Source organism: Lolium perenne, chromosome 2, assembly GCF_019359855.2.
Source record: "Lolium perenne isolate Kyuss_39 chromosome 2, Kyuss_2.0, whole genome shotgun sequence".
NCBI lineage: Eukaryota > Viridiplantae > Streptophyta > Magnoliopsida > Poales > Poaceae > Lolium > Lolium perenne.
The window spans coordinates 111,408,128-111,435,267 of record NC_067245.2 but is presented as its reverse complement, the minus strand read 5'-3'; the positions used below and the strand labels follow the sequence as shown (position 1 = coordinate 111,435,267).

General features: G+C 42.0%; 1 protein-coding gene across 1 annotated transcript; it reads left to right on the top strand.

Moving 5' to 3' along the window:
- Positions 1-21,316: 21,316 nt before the first annotated feature.
- Positions 21,317-25,585, top strand: LOC127333645 (uncharacterized). The gene is made up of 4 exons (XM_051360032.2): positions 21,317-21,741; positions 22,487-23,266; positions 23,942-23,989; positions 24,064-25,585. Exons 1-4 carry the CDS (start codon positions 21,553-21,555, stop codon positions 25,153-25,155), a joined length of 2,109 nt encoding a protein of 702 aa, XP_051215992.1. The 5' UTR covers positions 21,317-21,552; the 3' UTR covers positions 25,156-25,585.
- Positions 25,586-27,140: the final 1,555 nt, after the last annotated feature.

Below are 27,140 nucleotides of genomic sequence, written 5' to 3'. Positions count from 1 at the left end.
GTGTCTCTCCCCCACACAAGCATTTATTCAAACAAAAACAAAAACAAGAAACATACAGACGCTCCAAGTAAAGTGCATAAGATGTGACCGAATAAAAATATAGTTTCAAGAGAAGGAACACGATAATTTGTCGATGAAGAAGGGGATGCCTTGGGCATCCCCAAGCTTAGACGCTTGAGTCTTCTTGAAATATGCAGGGATGAACCACCGGGCATCCCCAAGCTTAGAGCTTTCACTCTTCTTGATCATAGTATATCATCCTCCTTTCTTGACCCTTGAAAACTTCCTCCACACCAAACTCGAAACAACTCATTAGAGGGTTAGTGCACAATAAAAATTAACATATTCGGAGGTGACACAATCATTCTTAACACTTCTGGACATTGCATAATGCTACTGGACATTAGTGGATCAAAGAAATTCATCCAACATAGCAAAAGAGGCAATGCGAAATAAAAGGCAGAATCTGTCAAAACAGAACAGTTCGTATTGACGAATTTTAAAATGGCACCAGACTTGCTCAAATGAAAATGCTCAAATTGAATGAAAGTTGCGTACATATCTGAGGATCATGCATGTAAATTGGCTTAATTTTCTGAGCTACCTACAGGGAGGTGGACCCAGATTCGTGACAGCAAAGAAATCTGGAACTGTGCAGTAATCCAAATCTAGTACTTACTTTTCTATCAACGGCTTTACTTGGCACAACAAAACACAAAACTAAGATAAGGAGAGGTTGCTACAGTAGTAAACAACTTCCAAGACACAAATATAAAACAAAGTACTGTAGCAAAATAACACATGGGTTATCTCCCAAGAAGTTCTTTCTTTATAGCCATTAAGATGGGCTCAGCAGTTTTAATAATCCATTCAGGAAATAGTATTTGAAGCAAAAGAGAGCTTCAAGAGGCAAATTCAAAACAAATTTAAGTCTAACATGCTTCCTATGAAGAGGAATCTTGTACACAAATGAATTCATGAAGAACAAAGTGACAAGCATAAGAGGATAAAACACGAGTAACTTCAAGATTCTCAACATAAAGAGGGGAAACTTAATATTATTAAGATGCATATAACCATATTTCCCTCTCTCATAATAACTTTCAGTAGCATCATTGATGAAATCCACAATATACCCATCACTTAAAACATTCTTATCATGGTTCATATGCATAGAAGTATCATTAATTTTGGCATAAGAAGAGTTATTCTCATTAATAGTAATTGGAGCAAGATTATTATCAAGAATTTGAACATGGTAAACACGTTGCATATTAAAAGAATTGTTTTTGGTAATCCAATCATGACTATGACAAGTTTCATAAGGATAATTATAACCTATATCATAGCATTCTTTATAATAATCATCAAAGATCGGAGGCACAGTGTCATCATAAGAAATAGAATAGTTATCTTTCACAGTCGGTTTATCTATGACCATACCATCATTGTTATTAGAAGGAGATGTATCAAACACATAATGATCAGTAGCAAAAGGATTTTCAAACACCTCTTCCCCAAGCTTACAGCTTTCTATATTATTATGGGAGGAAGCATGGATAGCACTGACACTATGGCAATTATTATCATCATTTTCAGAATTAGTTTCCCAGAGATTTGCAATATCAAAAGTAGTGTGTTCATTCAAATCATGATTGCTAATGTATGTAAAGGGCATAGGAAGATCGTATTCAGATTCATTATCACAATAATCATTAGGAGCAACATACTTACGGTTACCTAGCGTTATCTCATTCACGCGAGGATACGCCGTTACCTCTTTCTTTTTATTCTCCTTCTTCTTCTTCTTCTTCTTCTTCTTCATTCCCTTCTTCTTCTTCTTCTCTTCCTTCTCCTCATTTCCTTCTTTAGGAGGAAGAGGCTTGAAGGGTAGCTTGTCCGCATAACCTGATTTACTTTTAAACAATAGAAGAAACTTGGAAGGATTCCTCCTTTTCATTAATTAGTTCAAAACACATGGCGGTCCTATCATATTTTGGCAAAGTGTCGTCTTCTAAAATATTTTGTATGTAAGTATTTGTATGGCTATTATCAATGCAATAAGAAAAACACCCATGCAGGACATCATCAATATCAAGATCACTCATATATAACAAAGAGATTTTTCTCGACAGTTCTTCACACCCTAAAAATAAAGTAAGTTCATCATGCTGATTAGGAGTAATTTCATCATCACAATACAAATTTGCAGCACTCATTGGGTTCAAATTATCATTGGAGGAGCATTGAAAATTAAAATGACCCACTTCATGGCAAACTTCACAAATAAAAGGATAGAGGGCACAAACTTTTTTACCAAGATCATCTAGAGCCCTAAGCCACTTTCTAGTTTTTTCATTAATATGATGGATGCAATATTCATCTTTGACTTGATTAATTCCACAGGGTCTATGCATTCCACAAAAATTAACATGCTTATAAGAAATAGCATTCTTAGGAGTTTGAGCATGCTTATTGCAATAATTAACAACAATTTCATTCTTCATGCAAGCCTCTTTAAAAGGTTCATGATACTTATCAAAATTCTTCTTAGGCAATTCAAAATGAGAAGCAAAGGATTTATAAAGATTTGCAGCAACTTGAGAGTCAAGACCATAAGTAGCACTCATATTTCGAAATTTATCGGTATCCATAAAGGCTTCAATGCATTCATAATCATAATTTATACCGACTCTTTACCTGTGTCGTTGTCCCATCCTGCCGCGTTGTCCTCACTCCGATCAAGAAGAGCCCACCGCGCTTCAATCTCCTTGCTTGTGAAAGATCCCTGCGAACCGGCATCCAGATAGTCCTTGTGTTGTCCTGAAAGTCTCGCATAAAAATTGTTAACAATAACATTACGGGGAGCTCATGAATGGGACATTTGAGCATTAGTGACTTTAGTCTCCCCACGCTTGAGAAATACTCTCTCCATCACGAGGATAAAAGTTATAAATATAATTCCTATCAATATGCACTTCATGAGGAGGATAAAATTTAGAATAAAACCGGGCACAATATCATTCCATTCAAGAGAATCCCCATTATCCAAGAATTTATACCAATGCGCCGCTTTACCAGGACAGCGATATAGAGAATAGTTTCTTCCTCACTTCATCCATAGCAATACCTGCACACTTGAATAAACCGCATAATTCATGCAAGAACAATAAATGATCTCCAGGGTGGACAGGTTCCATCCCCCGTATAACGGTTATCCATAACGCGTTCAATAATTTGCATAGGTATTTTATACGGAATACTTTCGGCAGGTGGATTTAAAATATCAGAAGCATCATTAGAGTTATCGCATATGGGAGATAAAGCATTATCGAGCAAAATATTTCTTCCAAAGCCGAGGAGCAAAAAAGATTATTTTTATATAAACTAGCTTCCCCAAGCTTAGACTTATCCATAGTATTAGTAGTAATTGCATTCATACTAATAACATCACTACTAGCATGTAAATAAGGTTCCATAGGTTTTTTAATTTTTGCATCAAACAATTCTAAATCAGGAAAAAGACTAAAAAGCTCACCAATTTTTTTGTTGTTTTCCATTATGCCTAACTAGTGTAAACAAGAAACAAAAAGTTGCAATTGCAGGATCTAAAGGAAATAGCTTCGAGTACTTACAATGGCGGAAAATAGCTTAGTAGCCGAGATCCGGAGTGTGAGTACCTTTTACCTTTCCTCCCCGGCAACGGCGCCAGAAAATAGCTTGATGTCTACTTCCCCCTCCTTTTCCTGTAGACAGTGTTGGGCCTCCAAGAGCAGAGGTTTGTAGAACAGCAGCAAGTTTTCCCTTAAGTGGATCACCCAAGGTTTATCGAACTCGGGAGGAAGAGGTCAAAGATATCCCTCTCATGCAACCCTGCAACCACAAAGCAAGAAGTCTCTTGTGTCCCCAACACACCTAATAGGTGCACTAGTTCGGCGAAGAGATAGTGAAATACAGGTGGTATGAATAAGTATGAGCAGTAGCAACGATGCCAGAAAATAGCTTGCTGGCGTGTAGTTGATGGTGGTAGTATTGCGACAGAGTAACGCAAAGAAAACAAGTAAACAAGCAGCGATAGCAGTATTTAGGAACAAGGCCTAGGGATTACACTTTCACTAGTGGACACTCTCAACATTGATCACATAACAGAATAGATAAATGCATACTCTACACTCTTGTTGGATGATGAACACATTGCGTAGGATTACACGAACCCTCAATGCCGGAGTTAACAAGCTCCACAATAATGCTCATATTTTAGTAACCTTTAGTGTAAGATAGATCAAAAGACTAAACCAAGTACTAGCATAGCATGCACACTGTCACCTTCATGCATATGTAGGAGGAATAGATCACATCAATATTATCATAGCAATAGTTAACTTCGCAATCTACAAGAGATCATGATCATAGCATAAACCAAGTACTAACACGGTGCACACACTGTCACCTTTACACACGTGCAGGAGGAATAGAACTACTTTAATAACTTTGCTAGAGTAGCACATAGATAAATTGTGATACAAAACTCATATGAATCTCAATCATGTAAAGCAGCTCATGAGATTATTGTATTGAGGTATATGGGAGAGAGATGAACCACATAGCTACAGCGGAGCCCTCAGCCTCAGGGGTGGATTACTCCCTCCTCATCATGGAGGCAGCGATGGCGGTGAAGACGGCGGTGGAGATGGCTCCGGGGGCAATTCCCCGTCCCGGCAGGGTGCCGAAACAGAGTTCTGTCCCCCGAATTGGAGTTTCGCGATGACGGCGGCGCCCCTGGAGTCTTTCTGGAGTTTCGTCAATTGGTACTGCGTTTTTAGGTCGAAAGGGCTTTTATAGGCGAAGAGGCGGCGCAGGGGGGCACCTGGAGGCACCACACCCTAGGCCGGCGCGGCCTAGGCCTGGCCCGCGCCGCCATGTGGTGTGGTGACCCCCTGGCCCCTCTCCGACTCTTCTTCGGTGTTCTGGACGCTTCCGGGAAAAATAGGAGGTTTGGCGTTGATTTCGTCCAATTCCGAGAATATTGCCCGAACAGCCTTTCTGGAACCAAAAACAGCAGAAAACAGGAACTGGCACTGTGGCATCTTGTTAATAGGTTAGTTCCGGAAAATGCATGAAAATGATATAAAGTGTGAACAAAACATGTTGGTATTGTCATAAAACAAGCATGGAACATCGGAAATTATAGATACGTTGGAGACGTATCAAGAACCCACCAACCTAATTATCATACTTGTTCTTTATAAAGAACATGTTCTTCAAAAGTTATTCTTTTAAAGTACATGATAATCAATCACTAACCATGCCATATAGTACTAAAACTGACAACTGTTCTTTACATGTTAACACTATGCCAATTATCATTCATTGTGTGCTCAATTAATTACTATGCTTAAATTATCTACCTGTTTATAGTACCAAGTAATCACACCTGAATAAAAACCTTGTATGTGAATCACTCTAAAAGTGCAACACACCCTAAACCAATCATTACAACTCACTGATCCTAAATCATCGGGGTTAGGTCACGCTTAGAGCGATTGCATCTCATTCTTATGCATTATTGCATCCTTGCCAATCTTTTAAACATCATCCTTACCGGACGAGGATGCTATTTCAGAATTTGGAGTTATTGCGTATCGAAGACCTTGACTGCATAATCTTGCAGTCAAGAAAGGCAAGTTCATCACTTGCTCATGTCATCTGAGTATTTCTATCAAATTACTTGCAAAGTACTATGGTTATCACTGTTGCATAAAAACCAAAACCACTACTTTCATAACTATGAATATGACTATGTGGTGGGCAATGGAACCATGGATTGTGTTGATATGGTGGAGGTTCTATTGCAAGGGTTTATATCCATCTAGGATTAAACAACAAATGTCGCCAGTGATTCTTGTGCCGTAATACCCGTGTTAACCATAAGATCTGGAGTGGGACGGAATAGTCAATTGTATTTCCACCTCTTGTACATCAACGGATGCGCTTACCGTAGACGGTTGTATCTTGCGGAGCAATTGGTGGGTGGGGAGCCCCTTCTAATTCCCCACGGTATAGCTGTTGCTTACCGTAGCGGTTGCTGCTTGCGGAACAATTGGTGGGTGGGGATCCCCTTCTAATTCCCCACGGTAATGCGGTCTATGATGGGTTGCAGCTGCCGGCGAAGGAGTTTGGTTCGATCCCAGACTGTCGTCGTGGTCGGGGTCCACCCTGAAATTACGGGAATAATGGGACCGGCGAGGACCCAGGGTCGGGGTTTGCAACAAAGGGTGGGTGTGCGAGGTAGCGGAGGAATATGATTGGCTATGACCTTATACCGGGCCTCACACCAAAGGAAGTGTGGACGAGAACTAGACTCGGTTGGCACCAAGGTTAAGATCTCTTATGGGTAAAGCAACACACCTCTGCAGAGTGTAAAGAACCGTGACCTGTCACTCCCTGTTCCGGGATATGGAACTGCGAACGCGGCCGGAAAGGAGCTCCATGAAGTTCTAGTAAACCGGTGAAGGCTGACGGACATAGTTCTTCTGAATAAAAGCAACCTTTTGAAGAAATGGTTATGAAAACTTGCATTGGTATTAGACTTTCTGGTCTAATGCCGTAGCTAGTGCATCAAACACCTCTTCCCTATAATGAACTTGTTGAGTACGCTCGTACTCATCCCACTTTTAAATCCCCTGCTTAGATATGGAGGCATCAAAGGAGGATCTACAGTGCAACTCGAAGGCCGAGAAGTCAACAACAACTTCAAGAGACAGGACCCTGTCAGAGGAGTCAGATACCACATTCAACAAGGAGAAAACCTAGTTTAGCAATAGAAGGGAACCAACTTCCTAAATCTAGCTCCTATTTAGCTAGAATCTATTCATAGCCTCTATAGCTGGATAAATACTCTACAAATAGAGTTCGTGATAAGACTAGACTACGAGTCGTTCTTCTGGAGTTTATTTGCAGTTTTACCTCATTGTAAAGTAGGAGGCTGTGATGATCTTATGTAACAGAGTCGATGTTGTAATTCTATAGACATGCCTTGGACCCGTATATGTTTCTGTTGTACCACTCTGAGCGATATAGTACCCGTGGAACTGTGTTTCATTGGTGTTATATCAGACTTGCATACTACACCATGCAGTGGTATGCTGGGTCACCACACCTATATAGTTACTCGATGCAACCATCTGCTAACGGTTATACAAACTTCTATTTCCAGGCTACTGGGTGGCGTCATATTAGTAGGATGCAAAATGGATAGCTTCATGTTGCTTTTAATTTTTTGATGGTTGAAACATGTCTCAACCCTATGTGATTCATGATTGTAAACTTTTAAATATTTAAAGCGTTGTAATAAATAAAAAGTTTTGTGCATCTATTGATGCAGAGGCCAAGTTTCTCCCTATTTCGAAAAGAAAAAAAGAACTTAAAAAATTCTGGTTGATTTTTATCTGAAAAATATATAATCATATAAAATGATAAATTTAGCTATAAAGTGGTAATTTTATGCTAATAACTCATCTACAAGGTGAGGCGGTTAACTCATCTACAAACAGAACAGCTCAAGGCCGAGCCAAGGGCATAAGACATAGATGATTTTGTAAAAAAAAAAAATGATTACCGGATCTTATTCCAAGTTCCTAGCCCCGGCCCAAACACAAAACCAGTCAATTCTTCCTTCCGTTGCCTCGCGTGTGGGAAGCTTGCTGCCTCCTAGCGTCGTATAGGTATCGGACGAGATATGTCGTATGTATAGCATTGCTCTTCATTCTTTGAAGGTGGCTCGCTGACTCTAGCTCACTCCTTTTAACGCTAGTCATTCTAGGGGGCGGTATCGGTACCGCAGCAAGGTAGAGCTATAATTCCAGCAAACTGGCCGTTCATACGCACGCCGGCGGCTAGACTTGCGTTGCACCGCGCCATGCTCAATTCGAGGACCGAGGACAGGACCCGCCTGTCACACACAGCGGCATAGGCTGGCTCACTGGTAGCCAATCACGCTGTTTCGCTGATCGTCACTGGCCGCGAATAGCACGGTGGGCCGGCCCATCTAGGCGATGGTCATAAGCGAGCGGGCGCTCTAGCTCGCTGGAACCGATAGGGCCTGCTATATGGCGACCTTTTTTTTTTGCGGGTTTGCTATATGCCAACCAGGTCGGCATCTTGAACGCTGTGCCGCACACCCCGTCTTTTTTTTGGCAACTAAATTTTTTTATTTATTAGATCATAAACAAGTTACAGACAGTAATGTGCAAGAAAGCACATTGAGGGAGCTGATAACAGCTCTTACAGGACACTGAGAATGTGGATGCCTAATACCTGCACAATTGAACTTACAGGGGCCTGAAGATTTAGAGTTGAGAGCGTCATGCGCTTCCTTATGTGCAGTACTATTATTTTCTCTCTTTATCTTGAAGACTCTTGCATCTCTGCCCTGAGTATGATATATGAACTCCATGAGGTTTGGTCTTATTGTCCAATGTCCTGGGTGATTTCTTGGATCTCTTCTTCTTGCAGCATCAGCAAGGATTTGACAATCTGTTAGGAAATTGGGTTCATCCATATCTAAGTGATTGCTAATATACGCAGCTAATTCCATTGCATGGGCCTCCGCTTGAAGCGCAGAAGTTGATGTGGTGGACGCCTGCACCAAGATAGTATGTTGATCTGGTCCCTCCCAATGGATGTAGATGCCAAGACCCGCCTTTTCCTTGTTTGTGGACCCTGCAAATATAGGAGTGGGTTTGCACTTCCAGGCTCCATCAGTATAAATATTTGGGCCCTTGGTAACCCTATTCAAGTCCGGTTCCAGAGAGGATCTTCTGGAATTCATTTCACCTGCAACAACATAGTGTTTTGCTCCCGCGTTCGTCTGGATATCTTTTTCAACCTGTAATGCTTTTGCCATGTAGAGAACCTGCATAGGACTTAGGTTTTTTCTGTTAAAAAGAAGATCATTTCTAGCTTTCCATATGGACCACAAAATAGTGAGAGTTTTTGGTAATGCATCATCACTGTTATAGTTGGAAAGGATGTAGTGCATAGTATCTTGTACTTGATTAATTCCAAGCTGGACTAATCCTTGCACTCTTAGTCCTAGAGTGGAGGCAAACCAGACCGCATGACTGAACCTGCAATCAAAGAACAAGTGGAAATGGTCTTCCTTTTGACCACATCTAGTGCATTTGTGGTTAATATGATTTGATCTTGCTGCTCCTTTCACTCCTGTAAGAATGGCTCCTCTGATCAGTCTCCAACCAAACACTTGGATTCTTGGTGGTATACTGTCACATTTCCAGATTTGTTGCATTATACTTCTTTCTTGCACAGAAAGAACATGACATGGTCCTGCATTAAGACCATAGAACGAGGGACTAAAGATTTGGTAAGCACTTTTAGAACTACATATCCCGTTTGAAGTATATTTCCAAACTAACATGTCGTCCGTATTGCCTTTGCAGATCGGAATATTGGCAACAACATGAGCTTTTTGAGGACCAAAAAGAGTAGAAAGTAAAATTGTATTCCAAGTTTTAGTATTTGGGATCCAAAGATCAGCTACCACGGAAGGATAGATGAAATTGCTATCTTGAATGTTTAAGTGGTTGTGAATATCTCTCCAAAAAGGGCACCAAGGAGTAGTCCAAATACAAGTGTTACCTTTTGAGAATTGATAGGTTGTCCCTAACTTTGAGGATGGAAGTCCAGAAAGCGGATTTAAGAATATTGGGATTAGCTTTCCAAAAAGAGGTATTGTGAAAATACTTAGCCTTCAAGATTTTAGTAGTGTTGCTATCTGGAAGAGTAACTATTTTCCAGGCAGCATTTAAAAGAAGCGCCTTATTGACTGCCTCTAAATTTCTGATGCCTAGACCACCTTCCTTTTTTTGACTTGCATATTTCTGTCCAAGCTTTGAGATAAATGGGTTTGTTCTTGTTGTTTGGTTGGTTTCCCGTCCACCAAAAGTCCCTAATCACTGCATTCATTTTTGCTAGAAGCTTCTTGGAAAGCAGAATATTAGACATGTAGTAAACAGACAAAGAGGATAAAACTGATTTTATGAGAACTAGTCTAGCTGCATGTGATAATTTATTTGCTTTATAGCAGCTAAGCTTAGATTTTAACTTCTCAAGAATAAAAGCATAAGCTGCAGCTCTATTTCTAGCAGGTAAAATAAGAGGATGCCCAAGGTGGATAGTTCGACAATTCATTTCTTCAACTCTGAAAATTTGCTTAACTAAATTCTTATGCTCATCATTGACATTTTTACTGAAAAGAATAGAAGATTTAGACCAATTGGGAGTCTGACCTGAGCGCTTGCAGAATCAGTTGATTGTATTCCAAATAGTCAAGGCTTCATTGCGAGTTGTTTGTCCACATACTATTAGATCATCTGCAAACATGAGTGAAAAAACTGGAGGAGAGTTTGGTCCCAATGTTACGCCCTGGAGGTTTCTTCTCTGAAATTCTTCCTGTAACTCCAACGCTAATTCATTTATAGCCATCACAAAAAGGTAGGGGGAGAGAGGACATCCCTGCCGTATGCCTCTCTCTCCTTTAAATTTTCCATGATGGTTACCATTAATAATGACAGAGAAGACAGAGTTAGAGATACAAGCTTTAATAAGATTAATAAAGTGATTACTAAAACCTTGTTTGTGCATAGTCATGACAATAAAATTCCATTCAAGCCTGTCAAACGCTTTGGCTAAATCAATTTTAAGCATGAACGCTTCCTGCTTCCAAGAGGATAAAGAGAAAGAGTGAGTGATTTCTTGAGCCACAATAATATTATTGGAGATCCTTCGTCCTTCAATAAAAGCTTGTTGCGCATCAATTATATTGTTGGGAAGGTGAGGTTTAATTCGGTTAGCCAAATATTTTGAAATAATTTTATAGATAACGTTGCACAAACTTATAGGTCTAAGGTCTTGAGGTTGGGTAGTAAGTTGTTTTTTTTTTGGAATGAGGGCTATATTGGTTTCGTTAAGTTGGGGCGGGAGATGACCATGGTAATAAAAGTTTTGCACTAACCTTGTCACGTCATCTCCAATCCAGTGCCACGCTGCTTTATAAAAGGCTGCATTTAAACCGTCTGGCCCTGGGGAAGCATCATTTCTCATTTCTTTTAAAATACTCCATATCTCTTCCTTATCTGGAACCGAATTGGTAAATTCGTCCTGAATGGTTCCTGTATGGAAAGCTTGCATATTCTGATCCAAATTGTTAGCTGATGTGGAAGAAATATTCTTGAAATAGTTCACAAAGCAATGGGCAATTTCTTCAGGATCTAAAGTAGTTTTACCTTGAGGATTTTTAATAGAAACTATTCTATTTCTCCTCCTTCTTTTCAAGACGGAGATGTGAAAGTACCTTGAGTTTTTGTCGCCATGAGTTGCCCAATGTTTCTTAGCTCTTTGTTTGTAGTACTGAGTGAGTCTCGTCATTGTCTGCTCGTAAGACTCAATCAACTTCTCTTCTTCGTTGTGATCTTGGTCTTGAATAGGCTTTTCTTGAATTTCTGTGATCCTCTGCTCGATTTCCCGAAGTTGATTCTGCAAAGGCTTTTTCTTTTTCCTCCAAACCTTGAGGGCTCCAGCAAGGTGAGTTGTTCTTGTGTGAAAAGCTTGGTTCTCTGAATTCTTCCATGCCTTCATTGTTGTTTCCTGAAAATCTTCTTCTAGGAGCCACCAATTCTCAAATTTAAAATGATAAGTAGGCTTTTTAAAAGTGGAATGAAGAACAGCTAAAATAGGAGCATGATCGCCTATCAAGATAGGAAGATTATAAATATTAGCATTAGGAAACAGGTTAGTCCATTCAGCGTTAGCAAGGAATCTGTCAAGTCTTTCATAAAGAGGTGTTGAGGAGTATCGCTTATTACACCAGGTATAGGCCGGACCATTATAACCCAGATCAATCAGCCCACAACTTTTCACGAAGTTACAGAAAGCACGCATACGATTAACAGGCATATAATTTACATTACTTTTCTCATGCGGATACATAAGATCATTGAAGTCACCCATACAGAGAGTAGGTTTCCCACTATTTACATCAACAAAAGAGACAACTTCCTTCCACAAGTCCTGCGAGCTAACATGCGAGGGATCACCATACATACAAACTAGATTAAAGACCTCATTAGTGGAGGTATTAACAAGAGAGGCGATGATAAGATTACTACTGGAGCTAACTACAGAAAGATCGATGTCGTTGTCCCATAAAAGCCAGAGCCCGCCCTTGCGACCATCAGAAGGAACTACAAAGCTATTACCCATGTTAAAATGATTAACTAGCTGAATCTTATCAATTTTAGAGGTTTTAGTTTCAGATATAAAAATTACCTTAGCATGAGTTGAAGTGACCAGGTTGGCAAGGTAATTCATCTTGTTACTGTCAAGGCTCTTGCCTGCACCCTGACAGTTCCAAGATATGAGACTCATTGCGCCCGAGGCGCCTTATAGGCTGGCGCCGCTGCCTGTTCTTCATACAACTCAGTATTTTCGTCGATCCCCTCCATGGCTTGTGCTCCAATATGGTCCATCCCCTGTACTTCAGTGGTGACTGCAAAAGCATGCTCGTTTGTAATAATATTGTCATGAGAGTCCAAACCTATATCCGTCTCGCGAGCCAAGTGAGCGGGAGGCATGCCCCAATGATGATCATCTTGAGAATGTGCCCCTACTGTTGCTGCTGCTGCATGCTCCAACCACTTCTTGTACTCATCCGGGTCATGCATATTGTGAAGCTGAGCTGGTGAGCTAGGGCAGGGTTGTTAGTAATCTCATGATGTGTCTTGGTAGTGCCACAGATGTTTCTATTCATAAGGTGAGAAGCTATTTGTTGCGCCTGTTGTACTGCTTCTGTAATGTTGCTTTGAAGGGTATTATGAGTGTTTGATGGATTAGAGGTATTTCCATTGTCATCCCAGCGGCTGCGACTCCGCGGACGGAACCTCTTTCTGTCTCCTGAGGGTGGAGAACTTCTTCCTGGTGCAAAGGTAGTTGGGGGATTGTCGTTCTGAAAAGCATTTGGAGAAGGTCGAAAATAAACCCCACCTTGTACGGTGCTGGTTGTTTCATATCCATACCTTACATGCGGAGGTCTATAAGTGGAAGGAGCATCTACAGAATGGTGACGAGAGGATGCTGTGCCTGAGTACTGTGGCGAGGAGGGTGGCATGGACTTGGATCTGGCATGGCTCTCTCCATTAAAATACTCTGGTTCTTCCTCTTGAATTGGTTCAGCAGTGGCTTGACGCTTTAATCTGTTTAGAGAGACCGTGGATCCTGAAGCTTGCTGCCTTTTACAAGTGGCTTGTGTCGAAGGATAAGGTTGTCGAGCAGATAGAGGTAATTTCCCAGAAGGATATGAGTCATCGATAGGAGGGTGCCCAAGAAGGCTAGTTTTTTGTGTGGGACCTTGGGTGGGTGTGGATGAAAGAGCCAAAGGCTTAGATTTATTCTCATTTGGACCCTCTGGTCTCTGGCTTTCCTTCTCTTTTGTATTCTTCAGACCCGAGTTGTTGTCTGTGAGAGTAAATCTTGATAGAGGCATTGGAGCTGATTGAACTGATCTATCAATTTGCATATGTCTTCTAAACTCCGACGAAAGCCCTCCAATAATTTTTGATTGGTCTAGCGCAACTTGAGGGATTTGTGTAGCTTGGGATGTCCAGATACCCACATACGAGAAAGGTTACAGTGGCTGTGTTGGCTCCGATGCTAACCAAATGCTAAATGAGTTTTCTCCTATTTGGGCAATACTGAACTGTATGAAACATCAAGCCACAGAACGTACAAATCCTTTTTATCTTGTCATAGTTCAGATAAAATAAGATGTACTCGTTCGGCCCAATATAATACTTGATTTTATCCTTTACTGGGATTTTGGTATCCATTTTTGCATAAGCTTGGACATACTCTTGCTTTAGTGTCATTCTCATTTCTGGAGGAGGGTGAATATCAGAAAGTTGGGCAACCTTTTCTATTACATATCTCATCATGTGAGGAACTCTGTACCTCTCTGGAACTCCATAAACTCTGATTGGAACATAAACGAAACGGAAACTGTATTCATCCATAGTTTTACCGGGATTTCTTGGATTAACCCATTCCAGCAGCAAATTATCTCCATCAATAGACCATGGTTGTCTCTGTATAACAAAGTCCATTGCATCCTCATCTCGAAAATAAGCTCTGTAGACTGCATGTTCAACTTGATCAATGGACCAATAGTTCTTTCCCCATGCCCTGGACATAGCTTCATTTAACGGCTGCAATGGGATGTTCCTGGGAGTTCCACTTGAGCATGCAACTTTCATGAGCAACTGATAGGGCGAGTTTTGCTCTGGCCTCCTGATTTCTTCCTCATGATAAGCAATAGCTACTTCCTCTGGTATAGATATTTGCAGACTTTGCATTATGGCAGTCAAATCCAACTCTTCAAGCTGTTGGGAAGAGCGCAGGTAACGGTTAGGAGAGCTTCTTTTCTGAGATGCATCTTCTTCCTCTTCTATCTGAAGATTTGGGTCCTCAAATCTGACAAGCCTCTTCTCATGTTCACCCTGCTGACCCTGTTCCTCCATGTGTTGATCAGGCTTCTTGCTGATGTTACACTCCTGATTCGCCGTCCCCTCATTGAGAGAGATTTGAGCCAGCAAATTACGGACGCAGCTTCAGTGACTTGAAGTTATCAAGTCTCACGGTGACTTGCCTCCAACATCCACCATTAAATCCTGATCGGACAGACCACAACCACCGGAGGCAGAATCTTCACCGTGACTACCAGTTTCACAACACTTTACGTGTCTAATCTTTACTTATTGTAGGCTCAAATTTTTCGAGAATGGAAAATGTAACGTATATGATTTACCGGAATATTTTCAAAATTTCCTGGAAAGTTTGAATTTTTAGTTTAAAATTTCGGGCAGAAAATTAAAATGTGCTTATTCACAACACATATGTTCAAATTGACTGAAAATTTCCAAGAATGAATGATACAATATATATGTTTTACGAGAGTTTTCTCAAAAAAATCAGGGAAGTAAGAATTTTGAGCTATTTCTAGCCTTTGGAGCATTTTAATAGGATTTCAGCTTACGTTTTCTGCAATATTTTCAATTTGTTTTAAAAAAGGAACTCAATATAATAAGGAGGAGGCACATTCAATTTACTGGTGGGAACTGGAGTTGGAGATGCAAGCGGCAAACCACGGCGCCGACGATTTAGAGGGCGCATCGGGCAACATTTGCTGCTGCACTGGTCGTTCAACGAGGACGTGTTGGTGGCGACCATTTGCGTCCGTGCGGCCCTAAAATACGCCAGGAACCAGGTACAGCGGTCCGACGCATATTGATCGGGCTGTCTGCGGAGACGCAAACACGGCGCATATTTGCGCTGGGAGGCGTACGCTGCGCGGACGCCCAAGTGACCGCTCGCTTTTTTCCACCGAGCCCGTTTGGCAGCGAGCTATAGGGCTGTATCGAGTGTATCGCTTCGACGGTCATCGCTTCCGCGTCTGCGTTTGCGCCGCAGCCTTCACCATCAATGTCGCGGCTGCCTCTTCTGCGCGCTGGCGGGCGGCGGCTGGGCTTCTACGCCACGATCAATGGCATAAATGGCCCGCACGCGCCCATCCTTAAAAGTCGATCGGCATTGTCTCTGCCATTGCCCACACAAGCTACATTCCAGTCCCACCCCTCACCATCGCGCGCCACCGCATAACCATGGGAAAGAAGAAGCATGACTCCAAGGCATCCGGCAGCGGCACCAAGAAGGCGGAGCGGACGCACAGGGTGTCGCTGCCTGTCGAGATGGTGCGGCTCATGTATAAGAACTGGACGCCGTGCGCCAGCTGGCGGGACGTGTACCTTCCTAGCGGCGGTTGGCGGCACAGCGAGCCAGACAGGAGCGCCTCCACAGGATGACGACGACAACGACACGTTGGCCTACCACAACGAGGAGGCCAAGGACGACAACGATGACTATGTCGTCTGCGTTTTCCACGAATGGCGGGCAGCCATGGCGGAGGGCTAGGGCCGGAAGTTCAAGTACCCGACGACGATGATGGACGACGAGATCGAGAGGCTCTACGTCTTCGTCTCGGAGGTGGATCGACCAGTGCAGCCGCCGCTGCCCCGGCACGCCACCGGCATCATGCTGCCGGTACCGGATTTCGTCCTGATCGACAACGACGACAACGAGTAGGCGCGGGCGTTAGTTTTTATGTTTTTATTTTCCTTTCTTTACATTTAAATTATGTTTTTATGTTGAAAAAATGCAAAATCTAAAAAAAATACGTCGTGCCACTGGAGCCACCCAACGCAAAGAAATATACGGTCGATTTCAACCATTTAGACCGATGCAAACAGACGTGCGCGATCATTTTAGACGTCCGATTTGCGTCGCCACCTTGGAGATGCTCTTACAGAAATCTGAATATAGCCTCCATACATATTGCTAATTTGATTGGACATGCAAGCTAGCAATATATATTTACAACAGGGCAACCTCACATTAGTCGTACATACAACTGGTTACGAGACCGGTGTCGACTGTGCTAAAGGGGCCAGTTCTAGGGAATTTTGCCTCCACCTGTTCCTGTACGTTGGATGAACAATTGATGGTAGATGTTAGAGGCAAGTTACCGTGAGACTTGATAACACCAAGTCACTGAAGCTCGGTCCGCAAATTACCGGCCTGTTGCAGATCCTTATCACCTTGACAAGATTGGTATTGGGTGTCTGTTTTGTGGCTCTTTTGATTGGATTGCATAGGTGGGGTTTCAGTTGTTGGAGCTGGTGGATGCGGAGGATCTTTCGGCGGTGGTTTGGCGTGAGATTTGGGCGGGATGGGAGAGGCCATGGAGGTGGGAGGCGAGGTGGAAGAGGAGACTAGCCTGGGAGAGGTGGAGAGCGGCCGTCGATGGTGAGATTTCCGGCGGCGGAGGTCTCTGGAAAGGGGCGGAGATGTCCAGAAGGGTAGGGAGAGAGAGACGGCATCCGCCAGACACAGCTTCTCATGTGGAAAGTTCCGTGCCGCACACCCCGTCGACTAGCGGTTGTTATTTGGCCCGTGGCTCATTAGGTAAACGCCTTTTTTTTCATTTTTTTAAAAAAAACTATAACATTTTTCTGTTCCTTTTTATGTTTTCAAAATTTGTTCAAAATTTTATGTATATATTTTTAAAAATGTACGATTTCAATTTTGTTTAAAATTCGAATGTTGTTTAAAATTCAAATTTTTGTTTACAATTTGAAAATCATTTAAAATTGTTCAAATCGTTCAAATTTCAAATTTCGTTCAAATTTTGAAAATTTTATTCAATACTCAAAATTCTTTGAAAAACTGAAATTGTTCAAATTTCGAATATGAACAAATTTCAAACTTGAAAAAGTTCGAATTTTTTTTAAGCAAAAAACGAGAAGACAGAAAAAATAAACACATAAAAGAAAGGAGAAAAGAAAAAAAAGGAAACAGGAAAGAAAAGGAAAAAAGAAAGAACAGGAAAAAACGACTAACCAAGCCGGCCCACACCGCGCATGGGGTGTGCAGCGCGGTGTAGTTGTCGACTTGGTTAGCATATAGGGATTATTGGAACCATTTTACCCAGTGAAAAATTATTGAACTTTAATTTAAACATTTTTTCAAACTTGAACATTTTTCAAATTTACAAAATTCGAAAATTATTTTTAAATATAAAATAAAACAAGAAAATAGAAAAAAACAGAAAAATAAAATAAAAATAAAAAAGGGAACATGAAAGAAGAGAATAGGAAAAAGCACCTAATCGGGCCGGCACACGACACGCGTGGGGGTGTGCATCGTGGTGCAATTGTCGACCTGGTCGGGATATAGGGATTAACGAAACAAACCCATAGGGGGTCCCTTAATTAGGTCCAGAGGCCCAAATATCTGGGGGCGGGTTTGATCGGCCGATGAAGATTTTGTTTCTATTGTGTAGCCAATATTATGCAAACATAATAATAAATTGAGAATAGGAAACCTATGTAGTTTTCCCATGTTAAAGGGGAAAAATCGTGCTCCCTCTGATTCATATTACTCGTCGTAAATATATATATATATATATCATAAAGGTTAACACCATTATGGTGTTTTGAGACTTTTAAGAATGCTCTCTGATGATGCATTTGGATATGAACCCCCCTAGGGGCGAAAACCCTAAGACGTCGCCGCCTCTTCCCCCTCCTCCGATCTAACTCTTCACTGCCGCCAGTGCGTGCGCGCGGGCAAAGCTCGTGGTGCTCGCTACACGCGTTCAGAGGAGGTGCGGGTCGAGATGGTGATCGCTGGCCGGTAGCGGGGTTGGTCGGGGATCTGTGCGGTGGGGTCCTAGGCGGAATACGAGGCAGCGAACGGTGGTCTGCGGCGCGTCGCGCCTGGATGCCCTGGCGAGGGTTGCGACGACCGGGTGATGCTTCGGCGATGCGGCCAACGGCAGGGGTGTCCCCGACAGCTGTAGATCCGACGTCTACGGCGACTTGGTCGTGCCTGGTGATTTTCGGTAGGTTCTCTGCGCCTCTCCCTCCCGGTGACTCACGGTGGTGGCCTACTTCGGTGTTGGGGTGGCGGCAAATGACTCGTTGATGGGTATGTGGTCGGTGTTGGCATCCTCTTCATCCGATGAGGTCGACCGGCGGGTGGCGGTGTGGGGACCGACTAATCTGCGTAATAAAGGTGGCTATCCTAGGGTTCTTGTTTTGCAAGGATGGTGACCTTCCTAAGGCTGGTCCTTCTTCATCTAAGAGTGCACCTTATGCCTAGAGTTTGCTAGATCGAGTGATACTCGATCGTGCGCATCCATGCTTTTATTCCAGCTGTTTGGTTTTGGAGGGAGCGGCGTGAAGATTTGTTTTGTGTTGTCATCAGATGACATTCTGGTCCTTGGTGAAATCAGAGGCGGAGAATATCATGAAAGATGGATTGGAGGACTACCAATAGAGGTTCGAGTTTGTGTGATGTTGAGGGACTTGCTTGGTATTATGGATTTCGTAGCAGCAATATGCAAGTGGGGGTGGCAGCACAAGTGAAGTTTAGAATCTTACCATTCATGGTGAAAATCCAAGGTCTGGCTTTAATTGGTTGTGCCCGGCAATGGCCTTGTTGACTGCATTGTTTTGCGAGCGGGGACTATCTTCAGGGTAATACCTAAGATCTTTTGATCGGTGATAATGGCGCTTGTGCACTGTTCCATTCTTAGAGGCGTCGCTTTTGGAGAGCCTGGAATTCAGGTTTTGTCCTGATGGTGGATGCATCGTTGGCATGTTGCTGCTAGGGCTGGAATACTGTAGCGGGTTTTTTTTATTTTTTACTTTTTTAGTTGCGTGCATCCGTACTATCATTAGGGTATTATGTTATTCAGAAGCTGATTGTAATTGGTATCTCTGGATATTAATATATTTTCTTTATCGAAAATATAGATATATCTAGATTTAAAATATATTTAGATACATCCAAATAATATGGATAAAAGAGTAGCGTTGTTCTTCTTTTCTAGAGAAATAATTTAGTGATGGATGAGGATTAGTGCAGCGCAGCAGATGATGGCCGGGTCGCATGCATTGTGAGTGTGTTTACAGCTGCAAATGTGAAGGATCTACCAAATCCACGACGCTTTTTTGGAGAGATGATGTGGCGAAGGTGCAGGGCACCAACCCGACAAGAATTCCCAAGCAAACTAAAATTTGCGCTGTTGGCACCTGTCGCAAAATTTTAACACGCTCACATATATGGCACCTCGTTTTTGCTACAATTCACACACGTAGCCTGATGTGCTGCTGCTGCGTTGTTTGATCCCTCGTGCAACTTACTGCCAATGATATTTATGATTTGGCCTTCTTCATTTGTTTTCTAGAGCAAGGTTTTTATTATGTTTTGGCTCCAAAATTAGAGCCAGTTTGCTTGTAATCATTCCTGGTTTTGCTTTAATGGTTATTATGATTTCCCATGGGTGGGCATACAAGGTTGCTTTGTGAAGGAGATAACAAATTCTAAAGCAGGGTTTCGGGTGAATAATACGGATGAAAAGATGGTATCGTAACAACAAAAAACAGAAGTAGGACCAAACCGACAGTCAGCAGCATAGACAAGGATAGATTTGTGAATGATAAATAAAACTGGCCCATATGAAGAGGAATGTAGGGGTGAATGGCAAATTGATCCAGTGGGCTCCCCAAAAAACCAACCAAATTATCGGAAAAATTATCAGCTACCTCTTCAATTGCCCCCAATACAGGTTGAGGTTCCAAAACCGGATTATTAGTCCTAATGTTGTCAATGTTGTCAAAAAAAGCCGTTACCTCCCGATTTAGTTCATCACTAAAATAGTATGAATCCGTCTCCGCATCGTATAACCGAACCTGATGCGTTTGACTTCTTTATCACCCTGATAGTTATGATTTTGCGTTGTTTCCGCGTATGGGGTATCACAAGGTTTTATTGTGTTGCACAATTGATAAACAATTTCAAACAACTATAATGGGCCTTTTATTAAATAAAGAATATAATAAAACTGAGTTTCCAAACAAATATTCCCAAATCACATTTTTCATTGAGGTGGTTCTTGATTACTCGCTATCCAAAACAACCACTAAAGAAATTATTGGATCTGCCAAAAAAATGTGTTTGGTCGGCCTTTAGCCTCTCCAAGTTGTTTTTTCACAGATAAGAAATAATTTTATTGCTCCTCCGAGCAATTACTATTCGCAACAAGAAAAAATAGTTTTGCTCAGTTAATAAGCTTATGAGGGTTTCTACCCAGAATAGATATGACCTCTCTTAGTCCTTTCATTTTATAATTCTTACCATGGTTTAAGTTCAAACACAAGAATTATAGAACATGGGGAGTACCAAAGAACAATATGATACGCTTTCACAAAGTTGTTTCATGAAAAGTCAACTTATTGTGTGTAAAAAGATAAAATTTGGTGCTAAAAATAAGGCTTTTTCACACAATAAATTTTCTTTTTTTATGTAGACCACGAAAAATATCGATTTTTTACGAAACTTGACGAATGCACATATATAATCGAGATATACATGTAGAATGTTTTGCTAAAAGAATTCTACACTTTAAAATACGTTTTTTCGCAGAGAAAGTATATGCATTCGAGAGCCGAATTAAATTTCCGCACATATATATTCTCATGTCTCAAAAGCGGAAGAAAAGGGGGAAAACATGGCATTCCATGAACAACAGGTAACCTGAGAGGGAAACATTTCCAGGTGAAGAACATGCAATACATCAAAAATAGGAGGAGCAAGGTGGGAAACCTCGGCCTCGCCCTGCACGCCTCCGCCTGAAAAAAGTAAAGAACGCAACACCCACCAGGCCACCACCACCGTCGCCTCCATCGCCTCCTTTCCCTCCGCGATTCCCAACCAAACCAAGAAGCAACCCAACCAATCAACCAACGTGCCAGCGCCAGCGCACCACCGACGGCTCCCCGTCGCCACCGCCGCCGGTGATCGAGCCGGGCCCGCAGGCCGGATCTCGGGAGGAGGAGGAGGAGGAGGACGAGCAATCGGAGCATGTCGCTGTCGCCGTCGTCGTCGGGGGACGAGGAGGAGGAGGACGAGGGCGTCGACGGCTACCGCAAGGGCGGCTACCACGCCGTGCGCCCCGGGGACCAGTTCGCCGCCGGACGCTACGTCGCCCAGCGCAAGCTCGGCTGGGGAAACTTCTCCACCGTCTGGCTCGCCTTCGACCTCGAGACCCAGGTCCGTCGCGCGCCTTGATTCCACCCTGCTCTGCCCAGGATCGCGACTGATCCCTCCGCCATCCCTTTCTCCCCACCCCCGCGCGCCGCCCCGCACCGGAGATCGAGGAGCGATCGCGCCGTAGCGCGATCCTATCGCATCCTCCGTGTAATGCATGCGCCGACTAGATCTCGTCCTTTGTCGATTAGAGGCAGGAATCGAATCGATCGGATCATAAGGCGGATGCTGCTGCTGTCTCGCGGGTCAGCTCCTGGTTGCGGGCGCGCGCGCGCCCATGCCAGTGGTCCCCTCCGGAAAGGGACTGATGCTAGGTGAATGTGATATAGGTTTCTGATTCACTAGACTCCGGATTTAGTTTTGTCCTTTTTTCTTTCTTTAGGGGAAATTTGTACTATATCCATTTCTGCTACTATTGGGATGAAGTATTAACTTTTAAATGACCGGGCTCTGTTTTTATATGTTCATTCACAAGTTAAATTGCCAATTATGGCCTAGAAAATTACAGTTACTCGTTTGAGGAAAAACAAAAGGTCTCTTGGGCAGTTCTTTTAATGCTGCAGATAATGCCATAAATGCATATAATCAAAGATTATGTTAGTTAACACGAAATTAATTCACACTGTAATTTTTCTGGTTAGCTATATATTCCAGGCATGATGTTGTGAGATTATAGCAGGTTTGCTTCATTTTATTGCTCACTTGTGCATAGGATGCAATGCTCATGATTCTGCTCTCTTCTCTGCAGAAATTTGTGGCTCTTAAGATCCAGAAGAGCGCGCCAGAGTTTGCTCAAGCCGCTCTTCACGAAATTGAGTTCCTCTCAGAGATCACCAAGAGAGATCCGGAAAACTGCAAACACACCATCCAGTTGATAGAACACTTCAAGCACACGGGGCCAAATGGGCAGCATGTCTGCCTTGTTTTTGAATTCCTGGGGGACAGCTTACTTAAGCTAGTACAGTACAACCGCTACAAAGGCATTGGATTGGGTAGGGTGAAGGAAATATGCAGGTCTATTTTGGTAGGTCTTGATTACTTGCACGGAGAGCTTGGAATCATCCATTCGGATCTGAAACTTGAGAACGTCCTACTTGTTTCAACAATCGATCCCTCCAAGGACCCCATTCGCTCCGGACTTAGACCTAATCTCGATAGACCTGAGGGGAATCCTAACGGGGAAGCTGTCCTTAACCCAATTGAGAAGAAGTTGAAGATGAGAGCAAGGAGGGTTCTTGCAAAGCTTGCGGAGAAAAGGAAAACAGCTGCCGAGTTTGCACGCTCAGAAAGAAGCTTGGAAGGGATTGATATGACATGCAAGATTGTGGATTTTGGAAATGCTTGCTGGGCCGACAAGCAATTTACAGATTTTATCCAGACAAGGCAGTACCGAGCGCCTGAGGTCATTCTAGGTTCAGGATACTCATTTCCTGTTGATATGTGGTCGTTTGCTTGTATTGCTTTTGAGCTCGCAACAGGTGAAATGCTATTTACACCCAAGGAAGGGCATGGGTACAGCGAAGATGAGGTAGTTGTTACATTCCTCGGTAACTAACCATGATGCTTTGGTGTTGCCCTTTAAATTGCCTTAAATCATGTGGTGCACTTGCAAGGTAGGTAGAATATGAGGAATGTGAAGTAGCAACGATGTTAACACATACTACATCATATGTTGCCTGGAATGTCATGCTAAAGACACAACTTGACCTGTTTATCCAAAGTATCATTAATACCATGTATGAGATTATGTTGACAATCCAAACAGAATTGGAAGACCTTTCAGATAACACATGGATGTTTCATATGTTAACCTGTACCTGCTAGAGTCTAGAGGACGCCACATCTAATTGTGTATAAGATTTGACTAATGTGCAGTGTTCTGAAATGTAACGGCATAAAACAGTATATAGTTGGAATTTTATTTGCATCCGGCATGCTTGGATTATCTTTTTGAAAGGGAGCTTACTTGCATTATTGTGAACACTAGGAAAAGATAAGTGCTTTGAATTTTTTCTTTTCCATTTTCGTACAATTAATTCGCTGAAAGGGAGCTTACAATTATTGTACGAAACTGGAAAAGATAATTCCGTCTGATTTTATATTTGTAGACTTCAGACACATTTGTTAGCTCGCTGTTGTCAGTTCATTATCTGCTTTGTATCTCTTAAGCATTTAATGAAGGACTAAGGATATGTTATTGCAGGATCACTTGGCTTTAATGATGGAGGTTCTGGGAAAGATGCCAAAAAAGGTATGTGTACTTTTATTCTGACTTAACCTTTTTTGTTACAATCATCAAACTCACCAGTATATTTTTTGCCGCAGATTGCTACGATGGGAACAAAATCGAAGGAGTATTTTGACCGACATGGAGATCTGAAACGGATAAGAAGGCTGAAGATCTCATCTATTGAACGTGTCCTAGTTGACAAATATAAAATTCCTCAATCAGATGCCCGTGAATTTGCCGAGTTTCTTGGCCCTTTACTTGATTTTGCCCCAGAGAAGCGCCCAACAGCTGCACAGTGCTTGCAGAACAAATGGCTCCAGTGTGACGATGGTAAGACCGTTGCCAACATTGCTACTAAGAGCATTGGTGTAACAGGCAATGTCGAGAGCGTGCCTGACAGTCGTGCCAAGATAATCGAAGGAAAGGGGAACACTGGAAGCAGAATTAACAGTAACACTGACAATGCTGATGTAGTACGACCCACTGAAAGCATTGCAAATAGCAATTCCAAAAGCACTGATGTAAATCCCAACACTGGAACAATCATGAGTAGGGATGGGCATAACTCTGATGGAAAGGCCCACACTGGGAGCGTCACAAACAAGAATGTCAAAAGGAGCTCCGATGTAAAGCCTTTAACTGGAAGCATCTCCAACAAAGATGACAAAACCATTGATACAAAGCCCAGTTTGGGGAGCATTGACAGCAGGGATGATAAGAGTAGTGACAGAAAGATCAGCATTGGAAGCGCTGCCAACAAAGATGGCAAGAACACTGAAGGGAAGCGAAACATTCGAAGCGTTGTAAACAGTTATATGAAGAACTTGGATGCAAAGCGGAACTCTGGAAGCATAGCCAATAGTGAAATCAAGGACTTGGATGTGAAGCCCAGCAGTGGAGGTATTACCAGTGCTGATGTCAACAGTACTAGTGTAAAACCCAACATTGGAAGGGTTGAAAACAGTGATGTCACGAGTGCTGGAAGTGTTGAAACCAGCGATGTCATGAGTACTAGTGTGACGGCAAACACGGATGATGTTGCCAGCAGTGGGGCCAAGTTACAGACAAACAGCGGAACTGTTGATGAGGACGACACTGATTCACAACCAAATGTTGGACGAGTTGCAGCAAGCATACAGAGATTGGAGAGCAGCATGAGTAAGGTGCAAATCGGGAGATATCGGTGAGAAAACACATGCTGGCGGCAGTCAAGTTTTGATTATTTTCATCAAAACTTGGATCTGTTTGTTGTGGAGAGGCATATTCTTTTTCATTAGATTTGTATCATTGATTTGTTACGGAGGTTAATAACTACTTATGTGTAGCCAACCTTCATCAAGACCGAGGACCTGGCAAGCACCAGCTGGCACTTCATATATCTATATTCTTGCTAACTGTAAAAAGTTTTCCATTTGCCCACACAGAATATACACGGAGAGGTTCATATTCCTTTTATATGTCCCTGGACAAGTTGTATTAATGCTCACAGATTATTTGGCATTCAAGGTACATAACATTTTTTTAACTTTTGGTGGGTATCCTACTTTTACCCCAGGAATGTACGTGTATATTTGATACACAGGCCAAAGATTCATGTCGGTAATTCTGTTGGATACACAGGAAGTGAATATGATCTGTATAATCTGAATGGTCACACAACATTAGTTTATGCTGATAATCTGAGTACAAAATGTTTTTGGCGGAAGGTCCAGCTTGCTATGAAATGTTGATATGCCCCCATAAAAACTGTGACTTGTTGTATAAAACTATTATTTCATGCTATGTTTGACCTATTCTTTCACTCTTTTAGCAGTGCATAAGATTGTGCAATAGAATTTTTGCTGTTGTTGATTACTTCGGTTATATAATTATAATCCTAAGCAACGTAGAAACATGAGTGCTATGACTGTGTCAGCAATGGAGTTTGTCTTCTCCGAAGTTTTAGAAAGGAAAAAAGAATCCGGAAAGTGATTTTGGCTTGCAAGTTACTGTGCTCTGGTCATTTTAAGGAAAAAAGGTTTTACAAGTTATCAAAAAATCTGATTTTTTTTAATAAAGGGCGCTTTATTGCTCAAAATCTTAAGTATTACACTTGGCCTCTGCATATGTACGTAAGATGCACATAGCCATCCAACAGTACGAAACGGTCATAACGGTATAAAAAGAGCTAGAACCTTATGAAGTCTGCAGTAGTGTAGGATTATGCAGCCATCTATGTTGGGTAATAAACTAAAAATAATTATGAAGATAGTTAATGTTACATCTCACAATCATGCAAAATCTCAACCTGAAATTAATTTTATTTTGTGCTGGATAAAAATGATAAAATCTGATATGTTTTGAAGATTTGAAAATGTACTACGAGTATATATAGATGTATAGTATGCATATACTAATTTTCATGAGCGCTTTTCAAATATTATCTACACATTTATGTAAGATTTTCGAAAGCTAGCCAAAATGTAATTTACTAGTATTTAACAAAACTTTATAGATGCGTAGCAAACATCAACATGTAGATAAATTTCGCATTATTTTTACTTAAATACCATCTTCAAGTTTAGCAAAATTCCAGCACTTCGAAGGGATAATGTCGCACTTGAGAAACTGGTGGCTTCTTGATTTGTATTTATTTTGTATTAATCATTCTAGTTTTCAAATTTACAAAATGTAAGGCCCCTACTCAAACACATAAGGACACTAGACACATTGAGCCGGATTTTGCTCTATGCTCCCATCTCCTTTCATGGTCCGCTCTCTCGTATTTCAACAAACGTTTTCCCTTGTCATGCGCAATGTGGTCATAGTCTTGACAAATATAGTTTCATCCTAATAAATCCATGTATGCACGCCACATATTCAATATGCCACATATTTGTCATGAATGGTAGCTCTGTGATTAATATTAATGGGAGGTGGGTCCCTATTTTAACATGTCATGCCGTGTAAGACAAGGGATCCCATCCCCTTTACTCTTTAGCTCTGCAGTGGATACTTTTGTGAGAGAAAGCTAAGATCGCCAGCCACATCTCCGGAGTCCGGAGTGGTAGGGCATCTTATTCTTGGAGGTGGAGTCATAATCGTAAGTTCCTCCTCCTTTGCTTTGAAGAGATACATGGTGTCAGAATCAACCTTGATAAAAAGCAAGGTTGTGGTTTTGGGGTATTCACTC

Bases quoted from the DNA above. Each gene is read 5' to 3' on its own strand.
- LOC127333645 (XM_051360032.2), top strand. From the start codon at position 21,553: ATGTCGCTGTCGCCGTCGTCGTCGGGGGACGAGGAGGAGGAGGACGAG. The intron at 21,742-22,486 runs GTCCGTCGCGCG...TCTTCTCTGCAG, and splicing joins CCTTCGACCTCGAGACCCAG to AAATTTGTGGCTCTTAAGAT. The intron at 23,267-23,941 runs GTAGTTGTTACA...ATGTTATTGCAG, and splicing joins ATGGGTACAGCGAAGATGAG to GATCACTTGGCTTTAATGAT.